At 44.2% G+C, this 22118-nt stretch overlaps 1 protein-coding gene across 1 annotated transcript in view; it reads left to right on the forward strand.

Annotated features, from left to right (window-relative positions):
• The window catches only part of LPP (LIM domain containing preferred translocation partner in lipoma), a 341053-nt gene that overhangs the window by 267067 nt on the left and 51868 nt on the right, over window positions 1–22118 (forward strand). The window contains exon 8 of the mRNA XM_075716569.1: window positions 502–625. Within this exon, the coding sequence (XP_075572684.1) occupies window positions 502–625 (124 nt within the window). The remainder of the gene's footprint in view (window positions 1–501; window positions 626–22118) is intronic.

Genomic DNA, 22118 nt, shown 5'->3' on the forward strand with positions numbered 1-22118 from the left:
AGGATTTGTGTCAAAACAAACAAGAAGAGAACATAACTAGCAGCTCGGGATTATCTGTCTTTGTCCATATACTCCACCACTGTAGGAATGATTGTTCTAGCATCTTTTATATTGCGTTGTTAAGTGATGGAAGCTTTTGCCAAATCCAAACTGAAATGCTTCCAAAGCCTTTTTCAGTGTTGGAAAATGTTTGTATCAAGTTATCCTTGGAATAATTTTCTCCTTTATTTATTATTATGTGCTACCCAGTAGACACCTAATTACGAGGCACAGAATACTTCTCATTCTAGGACGATATATAGCACTTCACTGGATGTTTTTAGGAGTCCATTTTCATTACATTAAATGAGATGTTTACTTGCGTGAATCACTTGGGTTTTAAAAAAAGCAGAAATAAGACAAAGAATGAAGTTCAACACTGAACAGCCAATAGGCTCTCTTACTGTGGGCGAATGCTTTTATACCACACCACAGACTGTTTGTCTTTTTTTTTTTTTCCAGAGTGGGTATCCAAGCTCTGGACCTGCATCAAGCACTCCTGCCTTCAGGCCTGAGGATGAGCTGGAACATCTGACCAAGAAGATGCTATATGACATGGAGAATCCTCCCTCTGATGACTACTTTGGTGAGCAGTGCCATGTCACAAGTGTCCATAGACCTTTTCTGTATTTACCAGGTTTGGTAATGGGGAGGCCTGGCAGCTGTGCTGTTAATGTAGTGACATTCATATTGATGGGTTTGCTTTCCATGCTTGGGCTGGAAGTGTAATCATCCATAGGAATTCCTCTGTAATTTCAGCATAAATCTCATGCTCACTTGCTTTATGTTTATAGTCTTTCTGGTTATAAAGTTGAATTTTTCAGTGTCTGGTTCATTTTCACACCATCTGTCCCCAGCTTCTAGGCTACCAGGCCTGAATTCAGGTGCGGTGCACTGTCTTGCCCACCTGCCCATCCATTCTCATTGCAGCTGCAAAAAGCCTGGCAGTGTAAATCTGTTCTGCTCCCAAGGCATGGATTTTCATGTTCTGTATGCTGGCATAGATTAAAAGGAAATCCATTTTGAGTCAATCAGGTTGGTTTTACACGGGGACCTGTTAACCCAGAACTGGGTCCAACAAATATGAAGAGGACAAATCTGAACTGATTGACTCGTAACCATGTCATCTTCCTTGCCTGGAAAAAGATAAGCAGCTAATTTCCTTTTTAAGTGGTATAGAATGGAGTTATCTCAGGCATCTCTAGGTGTAAATTATGTATCTTGCCTTTGTATAAAGCACAGGTGATATGGCCTCTGAACACTGCATTAAAGTCAAGAGCCTTGGGCAATTTGATGCATCTTGTCTGTATGCTTAGTTTCTTACAGGTTTGGGTGATGGTATTGTTAGGAAACAAACTGCTGTAGTTTTTAGAGTTAAACACTGGGGTAGGCCATTCATTTTGTGTTCTTTATCTTCTTTTATTTCATCATTTCTTAAAAATTTCATTTAGATTGCCCCCTAGGTCTATTTGCTATAGATTTTGGTTGGACCAAAACATTTCTGGCTTAAAGAAACTTCTGTGGTTTGGTTTAATCGGAAAGCAGGTGGGACCAAGGTTTCACTAATAAACAAGGATCTTGCGGTAACAAGGATCTGATTACCTGAGAAGGTCGAGATGTTCTCATCAAACAAACATTGCCCTTGTAGATGGGGTTGATATCAGTCCCTATTCTCCATCAGTACTTTCTACCTTCTATGGTCTCCACCCTCGTGGCTGAAATGTCTTCTCTGTAAACATCGATAGTCATCAGAGTTGATGACTAGTGCAGATCTGAGGTGTGAGCAAGAATGACTAACTGAAGAGAGGATAACCAGAGAGCATTTTCTGTGGTGCTGTGTTTGACTTCATCTCTGCCCATATCCATTTGTGTTCACTCTCTGATGTTTTAAAAGCGAAGCAACAACCAAACAAACATAACATGTATTTAGCCATTAGCGTGGGTGGGCAAGAGAGAGAAACCTTTTTCCCGCTCCCTTCAGGCAAATGGCTGAAGCCCTGAAGCATGAGATTTGATTACAGTCATTTTCTTAATGCAGAGCTGTGAGTGGCAGGAGCTGGCTGACAGACCAAAGCCCAACCAGTTCTCCTCATAGCCCAAGAAGGTAGGCAGGTAAACAAAGAACTTGGAGATTCACAGGATCCAAGGTCAGAAAGGATTTTGCCATTATACTGCCTAATGTCCTACTCTCAGTTTCTCCCAGAAACATGATTGAATCATGACTTTAAAAAAAAAAAAAATCTAATCTTATCTTAAAGACTTAAAGCAATGGTGAGTCAACCACCTACCCTGATAAGCTGTTCTAGTGATTAATTTTCCTCACAGCTCAGAAATTGCTTCCTGAAGTGGAGCTTTAGTTTTGTTCAGCACTTGTATTTACGAAGCTGAAATGCTCGGGTTTTGCAGACTAATACTGGATCACTAAGATGGCTCTGCTCTGTTTGAGAGTGTGGTACATCAAAATTTTTTCATCCAAAAGGGATGCATAGCTCAGAGGGTTGGAACATAAAGTGTCTCAACGTTAGGTCATCAATTTGGCTGTCAGATGGGAGGTCAGACCAATGCCATGCCAATAGCTCTTAATTCAGCAGGAGACAAGAAAATGGAAAGGAGGCTCCAGAGCATTCAGAAATTTTGCCAGTGTTGTTTATATAAGCACAGTAGCATGATCAAAGATGGAATAATCATGCATGATACAAGCTGGAAGATGAAAACCAAACACCAACCCTACTCCTACCTTGGGCAGTTGATGTTTAATTATAAGCTGCACCTGACTGATCTTCTAATTGCACTGAGTCTGTGCCACTGAAGTGGTGTCCAGCCTTGGCATTCTCAATGTGCAGAAGAACCATGTGTTGGGCTGAACTCCTCCTCAGCCCTCTAAGCATGCTGTGCCCCATGCAGCCATTTGGGAGACATGTCCACAACTAATTATATACCTACCAAGAAAAACATAAAACAAAACCAGCAGTTCTGGAGCAGAGCTGCTTTTTGTGGTTGGATGAAATCAAAGAGGTGGGCTGGCCTCATCCTCCTAGGTTTGTTCCAGCCCAAGCTACTCCCAGAGGAAGATGGTCTCTGGAGTCACAGTGGATGAGGTTTTTTGATATGGCAGTGCAGGCTGGGAGTTTTGTACTAATTCTGGCTATGTCAGAGCTAAATACCCATCTACTTGAGCTGTCAGCCAGTGCCTTTCAGTAACTTCATGCTCATGTGGAAAGAACAAATTAAGTGTGGGAGGGAAAAAAGAGTCTTTCAACTTTGGTTAACTGTCTCAACCAATATCTCTGCCTTTGTTCTTTATTTGTTTAGCAGGGTAGCGTGGATTGTACAAGATTCATATGGCACATTGATCAAATAATCAGAAAAAGGACAAATGGGCAGAGACATTGACTCTGATTTGCATTAAATATCTTCTGCCTGAGGTCTAAATGCCATGGTAATTGTAGCATACCAGATAGCTGTCAGCTAATCACTTTTATTAGTTTGAATTTAGAAAACTGGATTTCAGCGTATTAAAAGTTGGTTAAGCGCAGATAGGTTTTGAATTGAGGAATCTAATTAACCTTGCTAGAAAGCTGCAAGGTGTTATATTAAGTCATGAAAATAATTTGTTGGAATAATTACATTTGAACTGTCAGGCTAAAGAAAGGTCATTTTACTTGGCCCGTCAGCACTCTCAGATCTTTTCTGTAACCATCTTCCTTCTGCAATTTCAGTTGTCGTATCTCTGGTTTTTGGATCAAGCCATCTTGATTCTAGAGTCAGTGAGGGCAGAGTGGAGGTTCCTGGGGAGGGAAGAGGAGTAGGAGCCACTAAAGTTATCTCTTTGCCCTGAAAATGCGGGCTGGTACTGCTGGTAGACCAGGTGAGCTGAGTTCAGGAGCAGGGCAGCCAGCACTTCCCTCAGGTCTGTGCTCACTATACCTCTCTGCAGCTTCTCTAGGTGGAAATTACTGAAAGTGGTTTCAGAGTGTATTGGATTTGCATGGCAAGGTTTTAGTAGTGGGGGGGCTACAGGGATGGCTTCTGTGAGAAGCTGCTAGAAGCTTCCCCTGTGTCCCATAGAGCCAATGCCAGCCGGCTCCAAGATGGACCCACTGCTGGCCAAGGCCGAGCCAATCAGCAACAGTGGTAGCGCCTCTGGGATACCATAGTTAAGAAGGGAAAAAAAAAACCCAAACCAAAAAAGCAACCTGGGACACAAACTGCAGCTGGGGTGAGGAGTGAGAATATGAGAGGAACAACTCTGCAGACATTAAGGTCATTGAAGAAGGAGGGGAGGAGGTGCTCCAGGCACTGGAGCAGAGATTCCCCTGCAGCCCATGGTGAAGACCATGGTGAGGCAGGCTGTCCCCCTTGCAGCCCGTGGAGGTTAATGGCAGAGCAGATATCCACCTGCAGCCCATGGAGGACCCCACGCCGGAGCAGGTGGATGTGCCCGAAGGAGGCTGTGACGCTGCGGGAAGCCCGCACTGGAGCAGGCTCCTGGCAGGACCTGTGGACCCATGGAGAGAGAGGAGCCCAGGCTGGAGCAGGTTTGCTGGCAGAACTTGTGACCCCGCAGGCGACCCATGCTGGAGCAGTCTGCTCCTGAAGGACTGCACCCCAAGGAAGGGACCCACGCTGGAGCAGTTCATGAAGAACTGTAGCCCGTGGGAAGGACCCATGTTGGAGAAGTTCATGGAGGACTGTCTCCCATGTGTGGGACTCCATGCTGGAGCAAGGGAAGAGTGTAAGGAGTCCTCCTCTGAGAAGGAAGGAGCGGCAGAGACAACACGTGATGAACTGACCACAACTCCCATTCCCTGTCCCCCTGCGCTGCTTGGGGGAAGGAGGTAGAGAAAATCATGAGTGAAGCTGAGCCTGGGAAGAAAGGAGGGGTGGGGGGAAGGTGTTTTAAGATTTGGTTTTATTTCTCATTATCCTACACGTGTTCTCACTCCTCTCTCCTGCTCAGTTTTGATTGGTAATAAATTAAACTGATTTTCTCCAAGTCAAGTCTGTTTTGCCCATGATGGTAATTGCTGAGTGATTTCCCTGTCCTTATCTCGACCCACGAGCTTTTTCGTTATATTTTTTCTCCCCTGTCCAGTTGAGAAGGGAAGTGATAGAGTGACTCTGGTGGGCATTTGGCATCCAGCCAGGGTCAAACCATCACACAGAGTTGGGGGAGCTGTTCTAGCTAGTGATCACTCATGCAAGCACACACAGCTGGCAGCACAGCACGGTTCATACTGCGTTCCCGGGGAGCCCCGGTGCATGGTGAGCGCCAGAAGCAGCATGCTGGAAACACACTTTGGAGCAGCAAGATCACAGTTTGCAGCTGTTTGTTGCCTAGACTTACCACAGCAGCACGATTCAGTCACTGGGAAATCCTCTAGCTGCCATTGGCAAAGCAGTGCTTAAGCATGGAAATACCATCACTAAGCATAATAATTTAAAAAAACACTGTGAATTTTTAGGAGTTAAATGTGCATGCTGGGTATTCTGCCTAACTTAATTTTGTTGAAAGGCCACACTGCCATACTAAGTCTAAGCACCCTGATCTTTGGTCTATGTCCCCTCCTACCCTCCTGCAGGTTATGGAGTGACTTATGGAGTGCCTTCTCCTGGGAAGTCTTTGGCAGATCAGCAAATTGAAGTCTCTTAAGTCTAAGCTACTCTTCCTTCTTTGCTGCTGATTCAGTTGCTGATCTATGGTAGTTGGCTGTCTTTAATCAAATCCCTTTTTATTAGAAAGGATTCCCAAATGTGTTATGCATTGTGCAGTAGGGATGGTTTCTCTCTGTCACAGCCCTCCCTGTTGATAAATGTGCTATTGTAGATAGGCATGTCTGATTCTTTGAGGAAAAAAAGAAAGAATACTTTGTGGAGTAGAAATTGGGTAAGGTTGGGGGAGTAGAAATGGATATTTACAGGAGATTAGGATGAAACTATCAAAATTGTTTGTTGGCCACCATGGGAAATTAAAGCCCTTGATTTTGCATTAAGAAAACCAAAATACACACACACAAAGATCACAACTGTTCTGGACCACTGTTTCGAGTCTCATAGAAAGAAATGACTTCTGGCAGCTTATCAGTCTCTATCACCATGCAGACAGTGCTGATTAAGACTGGAAAAGTGCCATCGGGGCCCCTCATCTCCTGTTGCCTTCTGGACTATGTCCCAGCTGAGTCACTCCCCACAGCAGAGGAGTTTCCCTGACTGGTGGGAAGAAACTTTCGCTGGCATTTTACTGTAAGCACTCAGAGCTACCAAAGGAACCACTGGTTTTATGTATTCGATAACGTAGCAGTCTCCTTTTATGGTTCCAGTGTGCTGTAGGGATGCACATGGGGAGAAGAGAGGTACAAAGATGATGGTCCTGTTGAAAATACTCAGTTTGTGCAATAAAGGGACCTTGATTTGTCTCAGGGCTGATAATTCAGAATATGTAGTTTTCTTATTTATATTTGCTGTATGTCCTAACTTTGACAATGGGAGAGGTGATGCAGAGTTAGGCTGACGAGCAAGCCCAGCAAGCAGGATGCTTGACTTCCTTTTCTGCTTTTCATCCTGACCTCTTGTGAGACTTGTGGCAGCTCATTTTACCTTTCCACAGTCCCTTTTTTCCCCTTTCACCCTGTTTGCAGGGCACTTAATCTGCATAGTCCTTCAGACAGGAGCTGATTAACAGCAGCAGTTGTATGAGTGCACCCTACTGAGAAGCCTTCATCTCCAGTAGTTCCTTGAGATGCTGCGTCACAGTTAAGACTAAAGAACGATAAGCGGCACCAGTATTGAATCTGTCAAGGGTCTGTCAACCTTTCCACTCACTGGCTTTGCATCTCTATTAGGCTTCCATTCATAAGCTAAAAATCCTTCACTAGGACCAGAGACCTGGTGTCTGAATGGTGTCGAAGGTGTTGCCTAATTTTACTTCTTGAGAGGCAGGACATGGGTTAGCAGGTAGCAGTCCAAGTAAGATATGGGAGAGAGTGTGGTAGAGTCATAGAAGTTTCAGATGAGGAGGCACACTAGGTTGTCCAGGTACGGCTTTCTTCAGTTCATGGTGTCTTTGTTTCCCTTGACATGGCTCTGTGCATTGAACAGTTCTAATGTCTCTAAATTGAACATGTTCCGCATTGCATTTCAGTTTTCATCAGGCATTTCCATAGCCTCTAAGATGCTCAGGTAGCCTCTTAGTTTCAGCTGAATTACTACCAGAAAAAGAAAATGAAAGTTGTCATATCTTGCCTGTATTCCTAGGTCTTTTCTGAAAAGGTTATCATTAAAAGATGCAGCTTATGATTAGAAGAGCATAATTACATCGTAATTTTGTCATGTAATGTGATGTGTCATCATGCCTTTTGTTTAAAGGCAGGGTTTCTGGTGCAAGATAACATGCGTCCTCATCTGAACAACATCTGGGTCAGAAAATAGTAGGTTAGATTTTCAACGACTGATGAACCGACAGTCATTTTCTCTTATGTAACCACTCACAAAAGCAGGAAGAGAACAGACATATAATGGGGACCCTTTTCTCCATTGTAGTTCAAGTTATTATTTTTTATGTTCAAGCCATATTCCAGCATTTGTGCACAGGCTACAAAGGCTGGGAGCAGCCCGCGCTCAGGGAGGTCATAGTGTTGTACCATCAACATCCAGCTGCCCTCTTGTGGCCTGCCACAAGGGGAGTCACCCTCCCTCTGCTCCCCAGGGGCTTTAATTACCCTGGTAAATGGCTTTCAGAGCCTGTTTCTTCAGTCTCACTTCTGTCAATGCTTGCCACCTCAGTCTAGCTTGCTTTCAGGGAGTCCCGTGACTGCCAGCATCCTTGCACAGCAAGTGCTGGTGGCATTTGGAGAGCAAATTTATAAGGATACTCTCAACGCAACCTACAGGGTAAATTTTGGCCCATAGTTCCAAACTGGGAAGAGAAAAAGAGGAGGCCAGTGAGTGGCTGGAAAGCAAAATACACCATGTCTACATGCATTTATCTCCAGCCATGAGAAAGGCAAGGGAAAACGGACGCAGAGGCTGTGAGCTGGTTTAAGTTGCTTTTCAGCATTTGAAAGGCTGTTTCAATGGATGCAAAAGTTTGATTCTTCATTGATGTGATCCACATTCTACTCTGCAGTAATTGTGGGGAAAATGTTTTGTGAAGCTAAGCACGTAGACCTTTTTATGCCAGGGATCTTAGTCTTATAAAGTCTTGAGTGCACATCTCTTAATGAAGACCAAGCAGATGTAGCAGTCAGGAGTGAGGGAAGATTGCACTCCTGTAAGCCCTGAGCACCTCGTACCCACATGTGCCAGGAGGCAGGAGACTCACGTTCCCTTTTTCCTCTTCTTATCCACACAAGAGTGGATTAGACTTTTCATCATGAGTGTTTCTGAAGCACAGTCTCTTCAGACACCAGCACTGCTTCACATATGTGGTCTAAATCTTGTATCAAAACCAAAATTACCCTTTGTTACTCTAGGTGCTAAAATGCCAGCTGGAACAGGTAGCAAGCAGTATGACTTCCTTGGTGTTTTTAAGTCCCTGGTTTAGCTTGAATTGCTGGCAGTCAACCTAAACACATTTTTACTTTTAAAAATGGAACTGATTTGATGCAGAAGTCATTTAATGGAGAATAAGTGCAGAGTATCAAGCTAGCATTCTAGCAAAAGGATTTTGATGATCACCTGTGTGCTGTGAAAGAAAGGTGGGTTTCAGGCTGTAAGTAGAATTAGGTTTGTCCCAACAGTCAGTAAATGAAAGCTGACAATTTCCTGCTGTCTTCTAAGAGGAGTGAAATGTGATAATGAAATATCAGGGATGTGTCTTTCTCAAGTACAGCAGTATTCTACAGGATTCTTCAGCATGTTTAAAAAGGAACATATCCATGGAAAAAAATTAATCCATGAGGGTGGTAGATATTTCTTATGTTGTGATAGGGCCCTTAGTGTGCTAGGAGCTGTATAAATGGATAGCAAAGCTCAGCCTCCTTCTGAAAAGACTTTGGACAATTATGAGGCTACTAGCCAAACCCCCCAAAATCAGTAGTCCTACATGAAAACAAAGTAAATCTTTCTACCTTTATTTGAGAAGCAGTTCGAAGAGAATCCAGCTTGTTCATGATAAACTTACATGCCCAAAGTAAACGCTCTATGGACTGAAATGGCTGAAGAATTGATAATGAGCCATCACGTCTTCGGCTGCAGGTCATTAGTCCGTAGCTAACTCAGGTCATTAAGAAGCGAAAGTGTGACCTACCTTATGGCTGTTTCCTGCCCCACATGAAATGAGTTGGCTGGTCTCAGGGGGGTTCTCTGTGGGTACGTCATCACCTCACTAAAAACCATAAATTGTGGCACCTGGAGGATGCCTGGTTGGGAATCATCTCAAGGAGGCCAGGAGCTGGACTGTTAGTCTAGGCGCGTGTGGGATGGAGAAGGTTTGTTTTCCCTCTGCTTCTGTTAGATCTGTTTCTTGGAGACAAGGGAACCCAGGAGTTTCCATCCAGGATTTCATAAGCACTAAATTCTCATGCACAGGTATTTTAAGAGGGGGTGTATATATGTGTGCCTATGAATGAGTGAGAATGTTTTTCTGGATTGTAGTTTTATAGAAATAATTTTCACTTCAGATAGTGCTTTGGATTGTTTTAAGCCTCAAGACATTCTTTATTTGGTCATAACTTATGGCTAAGTTGTGGAGAGAGATACAGGCAGTTTTGGAGCTGGGGTTAGAAACCACACTTCCAGCCATGCAGTCCTGGATGAATCTTTGTCCCAGTAACACGAAAACAGTTTAATTTCTCTTTGTTTTGATTTAGTTATGCACATGACCTGGCATAAATGAACCCTTTTTTTGCTTTTTTAAAACTGAAACAGCTCACCTATTGTTTGAAGCTGGTTGCACTAGATTTGCAGTTGCTTCCATGTTATTTTATGGCTTATTTATACTGCAGTAACATCTAAGCCCTGCTAGCAAGACTGTGGTCACGCTGCACTATATGTAAATTAAACATGAAGTAGAAAACAGTATGCATCCCTCGGAGCTCCCAAACTGAAAATACAGCATGGACCAGTAAATGTTTATTGTCCTTAATTTACAAACGAGGGGCTGACTGGCAGAGTTTAGATGATTCATCCAGAGTCATGAGAGAACCAGTAGCAAAGTGGGAATTGAGCCTAGAATTCCTTCAAGTCCCGTGCCTTACCCACAGCCGTGGCCACACTCTTTATTTTATGTGAAAATCAACAAAATGGACTTGTGAGCCTTGTCTGATGAAAAATCACAACCAGTCTGAAGGGTCTTCCCAGCATTTAGATCACAAGCCCTATTTTCCAGGGTTAATAACACGGCTGTGAAAATAAGAAGCGGGGAAAAAAGCGCTCCAGGATCACACATGGTAATTTTAACTGCTGTTAGTACAATGTACTCACTAATGCTATCACACTTCAGCATTTAGATAGTTCAAGGCTATTAGGAAAACTGATAATTCACCACAGTAATCTGTTACTTTCCAGTCTAGCAATCACTGTTCCACAGGGCTGAGTGGGGGGCACGATGCGGCATTTGTTTTTTTCTTCTTCTGGTGGCATTTGTCTCATGCTGTCTTTTTTGATACGGTGGTTTGTCTCTTGCCAGTAACTTTTGGGGGTATTTTGAGTGTCATTTGAAGTTTAGTTGGGGGGAAAGGCCAGATTTTATCTGAGAGTGAAATGTGGTAAAAAAAGAATTAAACAGGGCTGTCTCATTTGCTGAGTGTTCTCCTCCAGCCTGTTCTCTTCTGATGGAAATGCATCGAAACTGTTTGGTTTTTTCTTTTCTTTTCTTTATTTTTTTTTAAGGAATCACTTTGACTCAGATTGTGTCAGATGAATCATAACCCACTTTCTCATCTGAGATGTTAAAAAAAAAAAATTCCAGCTCTGCTGTCAGTGTCAGCATAATCAATACAGAGTGTTTCTTGGTGGTGCAAAGAGGTTGGGGAGGATTAAAAGAATGAAAAGAATCAAAAGTAGCCAAACTTTCCTGCTGCTTTCAGTGAGCTGCACTGTTTTCATGTCTGCAAATGCACCTTGCTGTTCATCATGTCCTCTTGGACATGAACACAGTTTTCACGTCTCTGGCTACAACCCAAGGTCACAAACAGTGCTCAGAAGTCAGGAGACTGTCATCCCAAACTGGCAGGCAAATCACGAGAAGCCAGCCCTGGCAGACATTTGGGATGCTACCAGCAGCCGAGAGTAAACCTGTTTTGACTTGTGAAACTTGCTGTTAAGATGTCACCTGCCTGGACTGTGCCAGCGCAGATTTTGTCAGCTGATTAGGAGTGTGGCAAAGCACCTTGCCTGTCCCGAGGCCCTGCCTGAGCCAGCCCCATTGAGGGAAATGGAAAACTTCAATAGCAATAGGACCGCTGTGGGTGCAAACCGAAGACAGGAGACCACATCTGATACCTCATCTCCAGCTTTCATTTATGAACTTGCTCATTTGCATTTATTTTTTCTTTTTTTTTCTTGTGTGTCTGCCAAGGCATAAACAGAGATGTAGAAATAGTTACCTCTGGTAGCATGAGCTATGAGTGAGAGCTTAACCCCTGAAAAATTATGTTCACAGCACAAGGGTCAAAAGGGGACAGCACAGGTAGGTGTATGGGTTTTAACAGTTGACAAAATTAATCTCCACATTGAGCACAGTAGTTCAGTAAAACACCAAGGCAATAACAGACACATTTGTAGAGAGTTTAGAGGTGTGGGTGCAACCATCTTCCAAAGCGTAACACACTGTCCGCAGCTAGACAGGCACCTGGACTTGGGATGTGAATGATTTTCTGTCATAGATCCTTCCAAATTACTGTCCCAGCCATGCTAAAGTATTTGTTTAAAGCTGTGAATGAGGCTGTATTCAGTTAGCAGCAGTGTTCAGCTTTAATATACGATTTCCTCAACAAGTTCTGGTTCCAGACAATAGCTTGAGAGGTTAATAACTTACTATCTACTAAGCGCGTGTTCTGATTCTGTCTGTGCTGTCGGGGCAGACCGGGTAGACGGTGTGCGGTGTTTTATGTGAGGGTAGGTTGGAAGTAAGGGGAAGTTTTTGTGGGAGTTTTGGTTGTTTTGTTGTCACTTAAAATTACACTCTGAAAAAAACCAGCTTTTAAAATGCCACTATTTCCCCATTATCTGCTTGCCCTGAAAGGTGAGTGAATTCAGCTGCTGGTTTCCAAAAAAACCTGCAGAAAGCCAGAAGTCTTTTACCTTGACTTTTCTCTTGTGTTGATGAATGGCTGGGACATGACAATGCTGACTTTCCACCTCTTTCTAATGTGAGGATTGTTTGTGATCACATGAGCTAAAGAATTGTGTCTGGCTAAGCTTTCCTGGAGGGAGGCATTTGGAAGGGATGCTAATGTGGGTCATTTATGCTCTGCAGAAGACTGTCATATACAGTCAGCTCTTCTGGACAAGAAAATCCTAGCGATTGTCATTGCCAACGTGGAGCTAATTCTGGTCATGTGCTCTCGTTGTCATCTCCACGAGCTGGGCAGCTGCTTCTCATTTCTGTCCCGTGGCTGAAATTAGTGAGAATCCTAAAATGCATGTATATATGTGTGTGTGCATATATATATAGAGAGAGTGCAGGATGCTGCATGGACCCTGGATTCTAATGGCGTTCCCTTCTTTCCCATTCTCCATCTCAACATCTCGCATCAACTGACCAGCTTTCGATGCCTGCATGGTCTTGTGAAGTGTGACTATCTCCAGTGTTGGCAAATCCAATGTGTGTGTTTAGAGGAGGGAGGAAGGTGTGGAGGGAGGTCAGGACTGGGGAGGGCATGGCTACAATAAGAGTGGATGTTTGAGTGGGATATTTTTAAATATTCCATCATTTGTCTATATATGTCTGAAAACATTGGCTTCTTCTAAAGATAAAATGGCAAAGCACAAGCTTCAGTGTGCCATACTTGTGTAATTCCATTAGGCCACTACTGATGGCCACAACCTACAACCATAATCTCTTATTCTATGTATACTCAATTTCCATGCAAGGCAATGAGAAGAGGAAGGGAGTGAAAAAGGGAGGTTGCTTATGGTCAGAAATATTTCCACTGTTTCTTCACCTTTTGAATTATGCCTGTGAAAAAAGTGGAGCATGTGCACTGCAGATGTGCACAGCTGGTGCATTACCATCTCTATGGCATCCCTCCTTCAGAAGGCCAGCTGAGGAGAGCCAAAAGGGCTGTGTCAGTTATATGGCTAGCTCCTAGTGAAAGCTTGTCATTTGAACTCTTGCAGTCTCTTCCTGCACTGCTCCCTATACCAAGCGAGGAATGGAAACTGCTCTGTTTGCTCACGCAGGGGAGAGAGACATACTTTCAGGTCTAGAGGGCTTAGGTGAAAAACTGTGCAGATAACACAAGTTTCAGGAGCCTCAGCAGGAGAGTCAGAGATGGGCATCTGAAAAGAGGCCACCTCAAGCTTAGGGCAGATGGACATTGCTGTTCTGGGGTTGCAGATCTGTGCCCTGAGCTAGCCCTGGTCATGCCGTGTTCATGAGTAAAGGGCTTTGTTCGTAAGGCCCACTTATCTAAGTGTGGCTTGGTCTTTTTAACAAAAACAATACTTCATAGAAAGCCAATTAGTCTTGGGATCTTGGTGTTTTTTCTGTTATTTCTTTGCTCTGATTATAGCAGGGCATTGGGCAGGGAGCCATAACTAAGCTGTTTCAGGTCTGCCAGCCTCAGCTTCCTTGTGTTTTGTACAATTGCAGGTTGTTCACACACAGTCTCACTGCCTATTGCCCTTTGCAGAATAACTTTCTTTCTTTTAGAAGGGAAGAGAAGGTGGCTGACCTGTGGCCTTGAGTCTCTTGTAAATGACCAAAGTCCTGAAACTATGGATAACAGCTGTTAGGCAGCAAGTAGGAATGGTGTGCATCCAGCAAATGTCTGATTACAAGAGCTGTCCTGGCCTAGGAAAATTGCAGCTGTAACATTTTACAGGATGATGTTTTGGAGCACTGTCTAATCGTGACGCATAGTGGGTCACATCTCAATAGGTGTGTGTTGACTAGAAGATGCTCAAACTGACATCAGCTTGGCTAGAGGTCTGGCTGACTAAATATAGACTAAGCTTTCAGGAGATCGGTGTGTGTAGTGGCTTCATGCTTGTGCTCTGGGGACAGGGCAAAACAAAACAATATGCAGTGGAAATAACACTATAAAATGAGTTATTCATATTGATTCCCCTGGGCAAGTGTTTTACTAATTCTATGTCCCTTTTAGCTGGGAATATTTTGTAGTGACCCTTAGTACCTCAGACAGGGCTCATCTGCACACGAAGAAGTTCATAAGTCTTTAATCTGTGGTTTCCAAAATGCCAGTCTATCTCTTTCTTGTTACGGAGAGGTTGCTTTGACTTTCTTGTGAAGCAGGGCTGGAATTCAGACTTTTTCCAGGTGTTCTAATGTTTGGACATGGATCTGAAGCTTAACTCAAATGCTTCTGGAGTCATCTGGTCTAGAACATGGGCTGGAGACTTCCCAGGAGCTGCATAATGCACGGTATTTCGCAGGTCCTCATCTGTGCAGAGGCTGCAAAGGGGATGCTTAGAGCAGTGCAAAACAATGAAGGATATTTCCAAAATGTTTGAAGTCTCAAACATTTGCATTGGGTCTCACGTTGCTGCAATTCTCTGTTTTCGATGCTCACTTTTGCAAGTTGTAGCCTTTCACTGAGACGAAAATCTCCCACACGGTTTCCTATGCTGGGGTGTGAATAATAGCTTCCCTGATCTACCCATCGCATCTGAATTTGTCAACATAACAGAGTTGCATCATTTTAGGTGCAAATGGAAACCAACTGACTTAAACCAGCGCTGGCTTTCTGGGATTGGTCATATAAATTCAAAAGTACCTGAAGTTGACTAAGTTTACATCAGTTAAAATCAGGCTTGGGATAAACTGAAATGAGTGTCTCTACACGTACCTCAGAAATAAATTTGGAGGTCTAGTGGATTTCAAATTATTCTGTTACTGCATATAAACAAATCCATCAGTTTTCCCTGCTGTCATACCAAAGTGCTTAATGAGGATTAAATATACTTACTGTCTTCACAGTTAACTCCCATGCATGCAGGAAACCAGTAAGGAGCGCCCTGAAAGTTCAGAGCACAATGACTTGCCAACTTTCTTCATACGGAGGTTGCCGTCACTGGTTCAGGATGTTCAGGAGGTTTTTCAACACCGAGTTTTTGGCAAACACTTATAATCCCCGCTGATGATAGCTTTTTCTAATGCCTGCTCAAGGGCATTGGACTGGCAGGACTCATCATGACCTCTGGATGTCAGATTGGTCCTTTCCGATTGGTTCAGCCCTGTCACAAGGAGGGAAAGCTTTTGGGGTTTCAGTTTCCATTGGCGCAAAATTCTCAGGTCAAGAATTGTGTGAATAATTGAGGAGACAGGGATTGGTGGCCTTCGCGTGAAAGCCAAATTAGAAAGAACCTTCCATCTTAGAAATGTGATGAGTAATACTTTGAGCGCGCCTTTGTAGATGCTGATCAACATCAGAACCTCCTCATGGAGGACTTCAGGTTAAATGTCAGGACAATCTGTATCATGATAAATATGGATCAGAACCCACATTTCCCATGTCTCCTACTGTTAGTCAGCAGGCCCTAGAGTCTAAACCACCACCTGAAACAGAGCAGTCTTAGGGCCACTAAAGAGCTTGGCTTTATGGTGTGAGGTTTTTTTAACTTATTATTTTTTAAGCCTTTCTAATTATGTATCAAAAGATGTAGGATGTGTGAGAGTGACACATGCAATTGTGCAGATGGGTTTTCCACATACTTTCTTTAAATAAAATAATAATTTTTATAAATATGTATCTCATATTTTACACTAATTCACTTCTAATGGAGGCCAAGCAAGAAAACTTTTGTCTCCTTTTCCGTCAAGCTCTGAGAATGTGACAATCAGGTGAGAATAATGATCTATAGATACTTGATATCATACTGTTCTATCATGGACTCCAGATATGCAGTGTGTGCCCCACAGAGGTCATTTTGAAAATAGTTTAGAGAGTTACCAGTATTACTTTCCATCTACCTCAGCCAGTAAAAGCAGGTCCCATGACACAAAGGATGAGCAGTATTGTAATTATTGCATAATTACATTAGTATAATAAATATGGTGTCACCAACATCAAATGTTATTTTAAAAGGACTTTTGCTGTCAATACCAATGTCACATTTTAAGGTTATGACATGTCTGGTCATCCTGAGTAGAAACAAATGTTGCATGTCCCCTCCAGAATGGGAGTGCCTCTCCATCCCAGGTTGTAAAGCTCCTGTTACTTGTCCAAGAGAGTAAACAAAATATTGGACGTTGCACCTGGTTGGAAAAGTCCCAGATTTGGGGGCAGAGAAGGAAACCTCTGTCCAGCAGGTTGCTTTAATGAGAAAAAAACAGAGTTAGTTGGTTCCAGCTGCTGAGAAATTTGGAGTGATGGAATTCAGTGCAAGGGATGGCGGATGGTCAGCATATAGGTGAGGTGGTTTCCAGCACCTGATGGATGTGATTTATGGCAGGGCTGCTGTCGACACGCAGACAGCGCATGTTTCAAAACAGCAAAGAAGCTTTGGGCTGGTGCTGGATTGTGAAAGGCACGGTTTTCAAAAGACCTTAAACAAATGAGGTGCTGCTTGAAATTTGGTGGGACATCTTCTACTGCAGTCAGACACCTTTGAAAACCCCAGGCCTCAAAGCTGTTGGGGATATGAGAGCTGCCATTTGTTCAGGACTCTACTCTCTCTGGGATCCAGCCTTTCTTTACCTTCCCCCCCCCCCCCCACACACACACACTTTTGGCAGGGGGAAGACAGGTTCCCTCCCTGTTTCTTGTTTTTTGTCAGATGCTTTTCCCCAGGCAGGCATGCAGGAGGCACGCAAGGTTGGTAGGCCAGAGCCATTGGCACAGGAAGCATCTCTGACTCAAAACTTTGCCATTCCACAGGCATTTTTACCTTCTCCACTGAACAGAGCCTTTGGTAAAAATCACTGCATGCCACCACCCTCCCAGTGATGCAGCAAGGCAGAGACAAGCTGCCGTATACCAGCTGGAGCACAGCCAGGCTATGGAAGAGTGAATTGAGTCATTCATGCCCAGCAGCGGATGTGATTTTTGGCTGGACTTGAGTCTGGTGAACACACTGATGGCGTCTGTGCTGGGCTTATGAAATGGGTTGGCTGGGCTGGGGGACAGAAGTGGTTTGAAGTGCCCTTGCGCAACATGGAAGCAGCTGGGGGTGAAAGTCTTCGGGAAGGGGACATTGTTTGCTCTGTCTTTGTTCAGCACCTAACACTGCAGGGCCTCAACCCATTGCTTGGGTTCCTTGGGACTCCTTTTGTGCTGCAAGTGGCAAACCGAACTGTAGTCCTTTGGGAACACGATAAAAGACAACTAATTTTTTGACCTAGACGTAAAGGCCGATATCTATATTAGTGTGAGTCTTAGCTGGTCCCTTCTGACTGCATCCGTGGTTCAGCTCTTAAGAAAGCAAGTGCTAAGAAGAATTTGATCTACATTAAAGGCATGCTTGCACTGAGAGTAGCATGAGCCTGTGGGCAGCCAGTCGCTGGTCCTCCCCACCTGGAGGAGTGGGTGGGAGAAGATGCACGAACCGTTGCATAACGAACACTAAGCATCTGAAGAGGAGACCAGCTTGTCTGGCCTCCAGATCTGCTCTGTTTTGCAGCCACCACTTACGTACAGGGTTGGGTGCAGCAGCCCCTGAAACTACCCTCCACTGCTCTACCAGCAAGTCTAATCTCCTGAGTCAGTGGGCGAGCAGGCTGGGACAGCACGCTCGGAGAGACACCTGTGAGGGGGCCCAGACGGGCTGGGGAGAGCTTCCCCCACATAGCCACTGCCTGGGGCTTCTGCCACTGGCCCTCCCAGTAATTGCAAGGTAATTTTTGTGGCTTTCCAAAAGAGGATCCTGAAATCCAGAGCAGCATTACAGAGTGAGCCCAGCAGGCCAGGGGATCGCCCAGGAAATCCCCCCCTGCCCATCGCCACTGATGAGGGTGGAAGGAGGAGTGATTTCTGCCTTCTATCCTGCTTTCCTTTCCCTACAGGAGATTCAGACAAGCATGGTTGCTCACCTTGTGTGCTGTCACGTATTTGGTATTTTCACCGTCCAGGGATTATCGTGCAATGTGGCTTGGCAAGTGTAAATGCAAAGGGACCTGGCTCTGTGGTTGTTGGTTTTGGGATCACCAAAACTGCCAAAATTTGTCTGACCCGCAGCTCTGCCAGCAACAGTTTCCCTCACTAAGGTCCTTCCCAGGAGGGGCAAAACCTCACAGTATCAGCTTTGGGATAAGTTGTCCAGAGAGAGTTTTCCTGCCTGTCCCACTAGGACTTGACTGATACCCTCACCTTCACCCCCTCACTGAGGTTTTAGTGGAGAGCTGCTGAAGTTGTTCCCTGGGTGCCATGTGATGGTAAGGTCTCACTAAAAAATAAGATTTCGATGTTAGTGATGTGTTCCAAGGAAAAGAATCATCTTTGTTTTAAAAACTCTCCTTTTCCTGTGAAAGTAAAACAAAAGAAGAGCTTTCTCAGCTTTTGAAAGCATGGGAAAGCCCCAGTTTCTCACAGCCTTTACAAATTTTGCCCCATTTTTATTTTGGAAAAAAAGGAGGTTTTTATGTCTCTTACTTTTTTAACTTCCTATGTGATCAGTTTCCCCTGAAGGAGAGGAGTGATGGCACAGGAAGGTGGGGGACTTTTGTGAAAGTAGGAACTTTTTTTTCTTACCAAATGAAAGGATTGCATTCCTTATTTAGTTAAGCATTTGTCAGTTGGGTTTTTTGGCACAAATCAGTGCTTCGAAAGTCTCACCCCCAAACACAAGCATCTTTTTAATTAAAAAAAAAAAAATGTTATGAAATGTTACTTCTTTCATCCAACTCTATACTTGCAACTTAAAACTACTTTCCTTTATCATATTCATGCCTCGTGTTAAGCCCAGGCTGGGAGCAGTAGTGAAGAGAAGCAGGTAGCAAGGAGTGCCCAGGAAGCAACATGGGACATGGCACCCTATTTGCAGTGTGGGAGAGCTGCGGGGAGGCAGGGGCTGGAGGAGGAACTGCTGTTGCTTCCAGAGGCAGTGTCCGTGCCCCAGCTGAGAGCGCCTGGCAAAGCTACGCAAACAACTTGCTCCTCTGTTTCCCAAGCTGGGGCTCTTCAGTAGATATACAACTGTAGTCGCTGTCATCTGGCAACTTTCATCAGCATTAAAGGAACATTTATAAAGGAAATACAGTACATTTTACTCTCCCCCTTGCATTTCCTTGATCTGTCAGTGAAGGGAGGAATGTTTCCTCTCTCCCACTCTTTTTTTCACCCCCTTTCTTTTGTCTCCAGATGTTACTGAGGCTCTATTTCAACCCGTTTGCACATGGTAAAAGATGTGCCAAAAAGCTGACACAATGTAACAACAACAACAAAAAAACAAAAGCAGAGCATGCTGCAAAAAAAGTGTCTGGGACCTTAAATACTGTAGAGCTTCACTGACCCCCACTGGGCTGGGACACTCACTGCAGATCACCCAAGTTGGGGACTGGTACCCAGTGTGTTGGGCACACGGTCAGATCAACATTTGCCTACATTGCAAGGTGCCATGCCTGAGGAGTGGGGGGGGGCAACTTTCCTTACGTCCCATACAACTGGTGTAGACCAAACCAAGTCTATATGTGTTCTTTATGTCCATCATGAGTAGAGTAAAAAAGCATTGGCTTAGATTACTGTGAGGGACATTTTGGTTGGATGGAAAGAAAGGCTTGCTAGTGGTAAAGTTAGGTGCTCACTGAAATTTTTTGCCCAAGTTGTTGGTGAAATCTCTGTTGCTGGAGGTTCTTGGGAACAGGTTAAACAAGTATGTGTCAAGAATGTTGTAGAGAGAGTTGATCCTGCCTTCAAGGCAGTAAAGATAGTTTCCATGACCTCTCAAGAACCTGTTCAACTTGAATTTTTATAGCTTTGTTGAAAAATCAGAGTGCTCCTCTCTGAACCTTTATTTTGTGGCAGTGGTGTGTTGTGGTTGCAATAATTTAGGAAGGTACCTCTGCCATGTTGGTAAGCACTCATCATAATCTGCTTTACATCAGAAACAAGCTAAATTATCTCTTGTGTCCCAGGGAGTTGAGGAGAGGGTGATGTAGATGTGTAAGGGACAGGGACCATCACTACATGGATCATGAAGGAAACACAGGCCTTTCTTCCGCTCTCATTAAACAGAGGACGGTAGCAGAGGCACCACAAAACACTTCGTGCTCAGTTGCTACATGGCTCAGCCAGGCTGCCAGAGAGCAATGGTGTGGTCTGCACAGGGAGCATGTTCCTCCTGCCGGGGGGGGATTCCAGCAGGTCTGGTGCTGGGAGCTCCCTCTGAAATGGAGGAGTTTCCATGCTGCAAGCCCATCTTGCCATCAACCTTTTTCAGAGATGGTCTTCTGGTTAAAGAGGCTAGACTGGGATTGAGAAGATGCGGTTTTAGTTCTGGCTGTATCACAAACTCCTTGTGTGACCCTTGGCAAGTTATTTAACCTGCATGGGTCTCAAGTTCTCCACCTGCATGTTGGGTGTCCTAACAGTCCTCTATCTTCTCAGGGTGTTGGAAAAATTCACCGTGAGGGGTAGTGACTGGCTGGGATAGTAACCCTGTGGTGAGCAGCATGGAGAAGCATTTGAAAAGGTACAGTAAAGTGTTTGCAGCGTGAGCCTGCACAGTTGCAGTGCATTTGCTGTGTGGAGTGGAATGAGACCTCCAGGGCATAGTGGGAATGTGTCAGGTTTGCAGCCAAGCAAAGTGAGAATATGAAGTTGTATTGTGGTTGGAGGAAAGGGATGCAAACAACAGGAGAGTGCAGCTACTGCTGGACCAGCACAGTACAAATGACAAGGAGGTCACTGCCGGGACCTGTACATCTGGAGTACAAGTGCAACATAGTTAAAGCAGAACAACCAGGACACAGTAATTAAATCACGGCCTTGGATTTAATTTATGAAGTGTTACAGGCACACGTTGCTGCATGAAGCTCTGTTTACTGTGAAAGATTGTGTTTTCTGACATCTGCTGAAGAAGAGGGAATTAAGATTGATCTGTCTTGTGTCCAAAGGCTGTGTAACACAACTGATGCATACAGCCTGCTGCTGTTGAATGACGAAACTTCAAGCTTGGATCCTGGCAGAATAAACCATTGCCAAAGGCTTCCCACTCAGTGAGAAGTCTGAGTTCAAAAGCAAAAAAAGGGTAGGTAAGGAAGGCAAGGACAAGATGAGAAAAATACCATAGTTTCCTACAAAATGCACAAACTACCTTTGGGTTTCCCTTCATACTATTATTGCAGTGCCCTGAGTGCCAAAGTGTTGGAATAACTCTGGGACAAATATGATAAACGCATCTTTCCCTAACATAATCACAGTTGGACACATACATCCCATGCTCCGCAGGAAGGGAATAAACCCTCTCGTGCAGATCAGAGATTCCTATTTTATTGCCTTTGGGCAAATCAAGGAACCCAGGACCTGTTGGGTGCTTACGAGTTGCAGGATCTCTACCACTGAGACTTAACTTGGTTAAGGCACACTGGCAGTTAAGGTCTACTGTTACACTCTTATCCTAATGGTTGAACCTCTGCTCATATATCCCTTTAAAATGGAATAATTGTGCCTGTCTGGCATAGGTGCCCTGAGGAATCCCACATGCTTGGGAAATGCTTGAAAACCCTTGGATAAAAGTCACTAGGAAAGAGGGAGAGAGGGGAAAATCTTGTTACACTGTTGACTTATGGTCAACGTTGTCCTCGAAATGCTGTTTTGTCATCAATATTTCTTCATTAGGAATAATGATTTTTCCACATTTACTGCCAGCTGATTCAAAGCTGTCCAAAAGCAGAATGTGTCATGAATCTCTAAAATGCATTCGCTGGCGAACTCTAAACAGAGATGATTAGAAAAATAACACAGCGGAAATACTGGGTGTCTTGAGGCTGCCAGGGGAACTTTTAGCGAGATATTTTG

Source organism: Pelecanus crispus, chromosome 9, assembly GCF_030463565.1.
Source record: "Pelecanus crispus isolate bPelCri1 chromosome 9, bPelCri1.pri, whole genome shotgun sequence".
NCBI classification, from domain to species: Eukaryota; Metazoa; Chordata; class Aves; order Pelecaniformes; family Pelecanidae; genus Pelecanus; species Pelecanus crispus.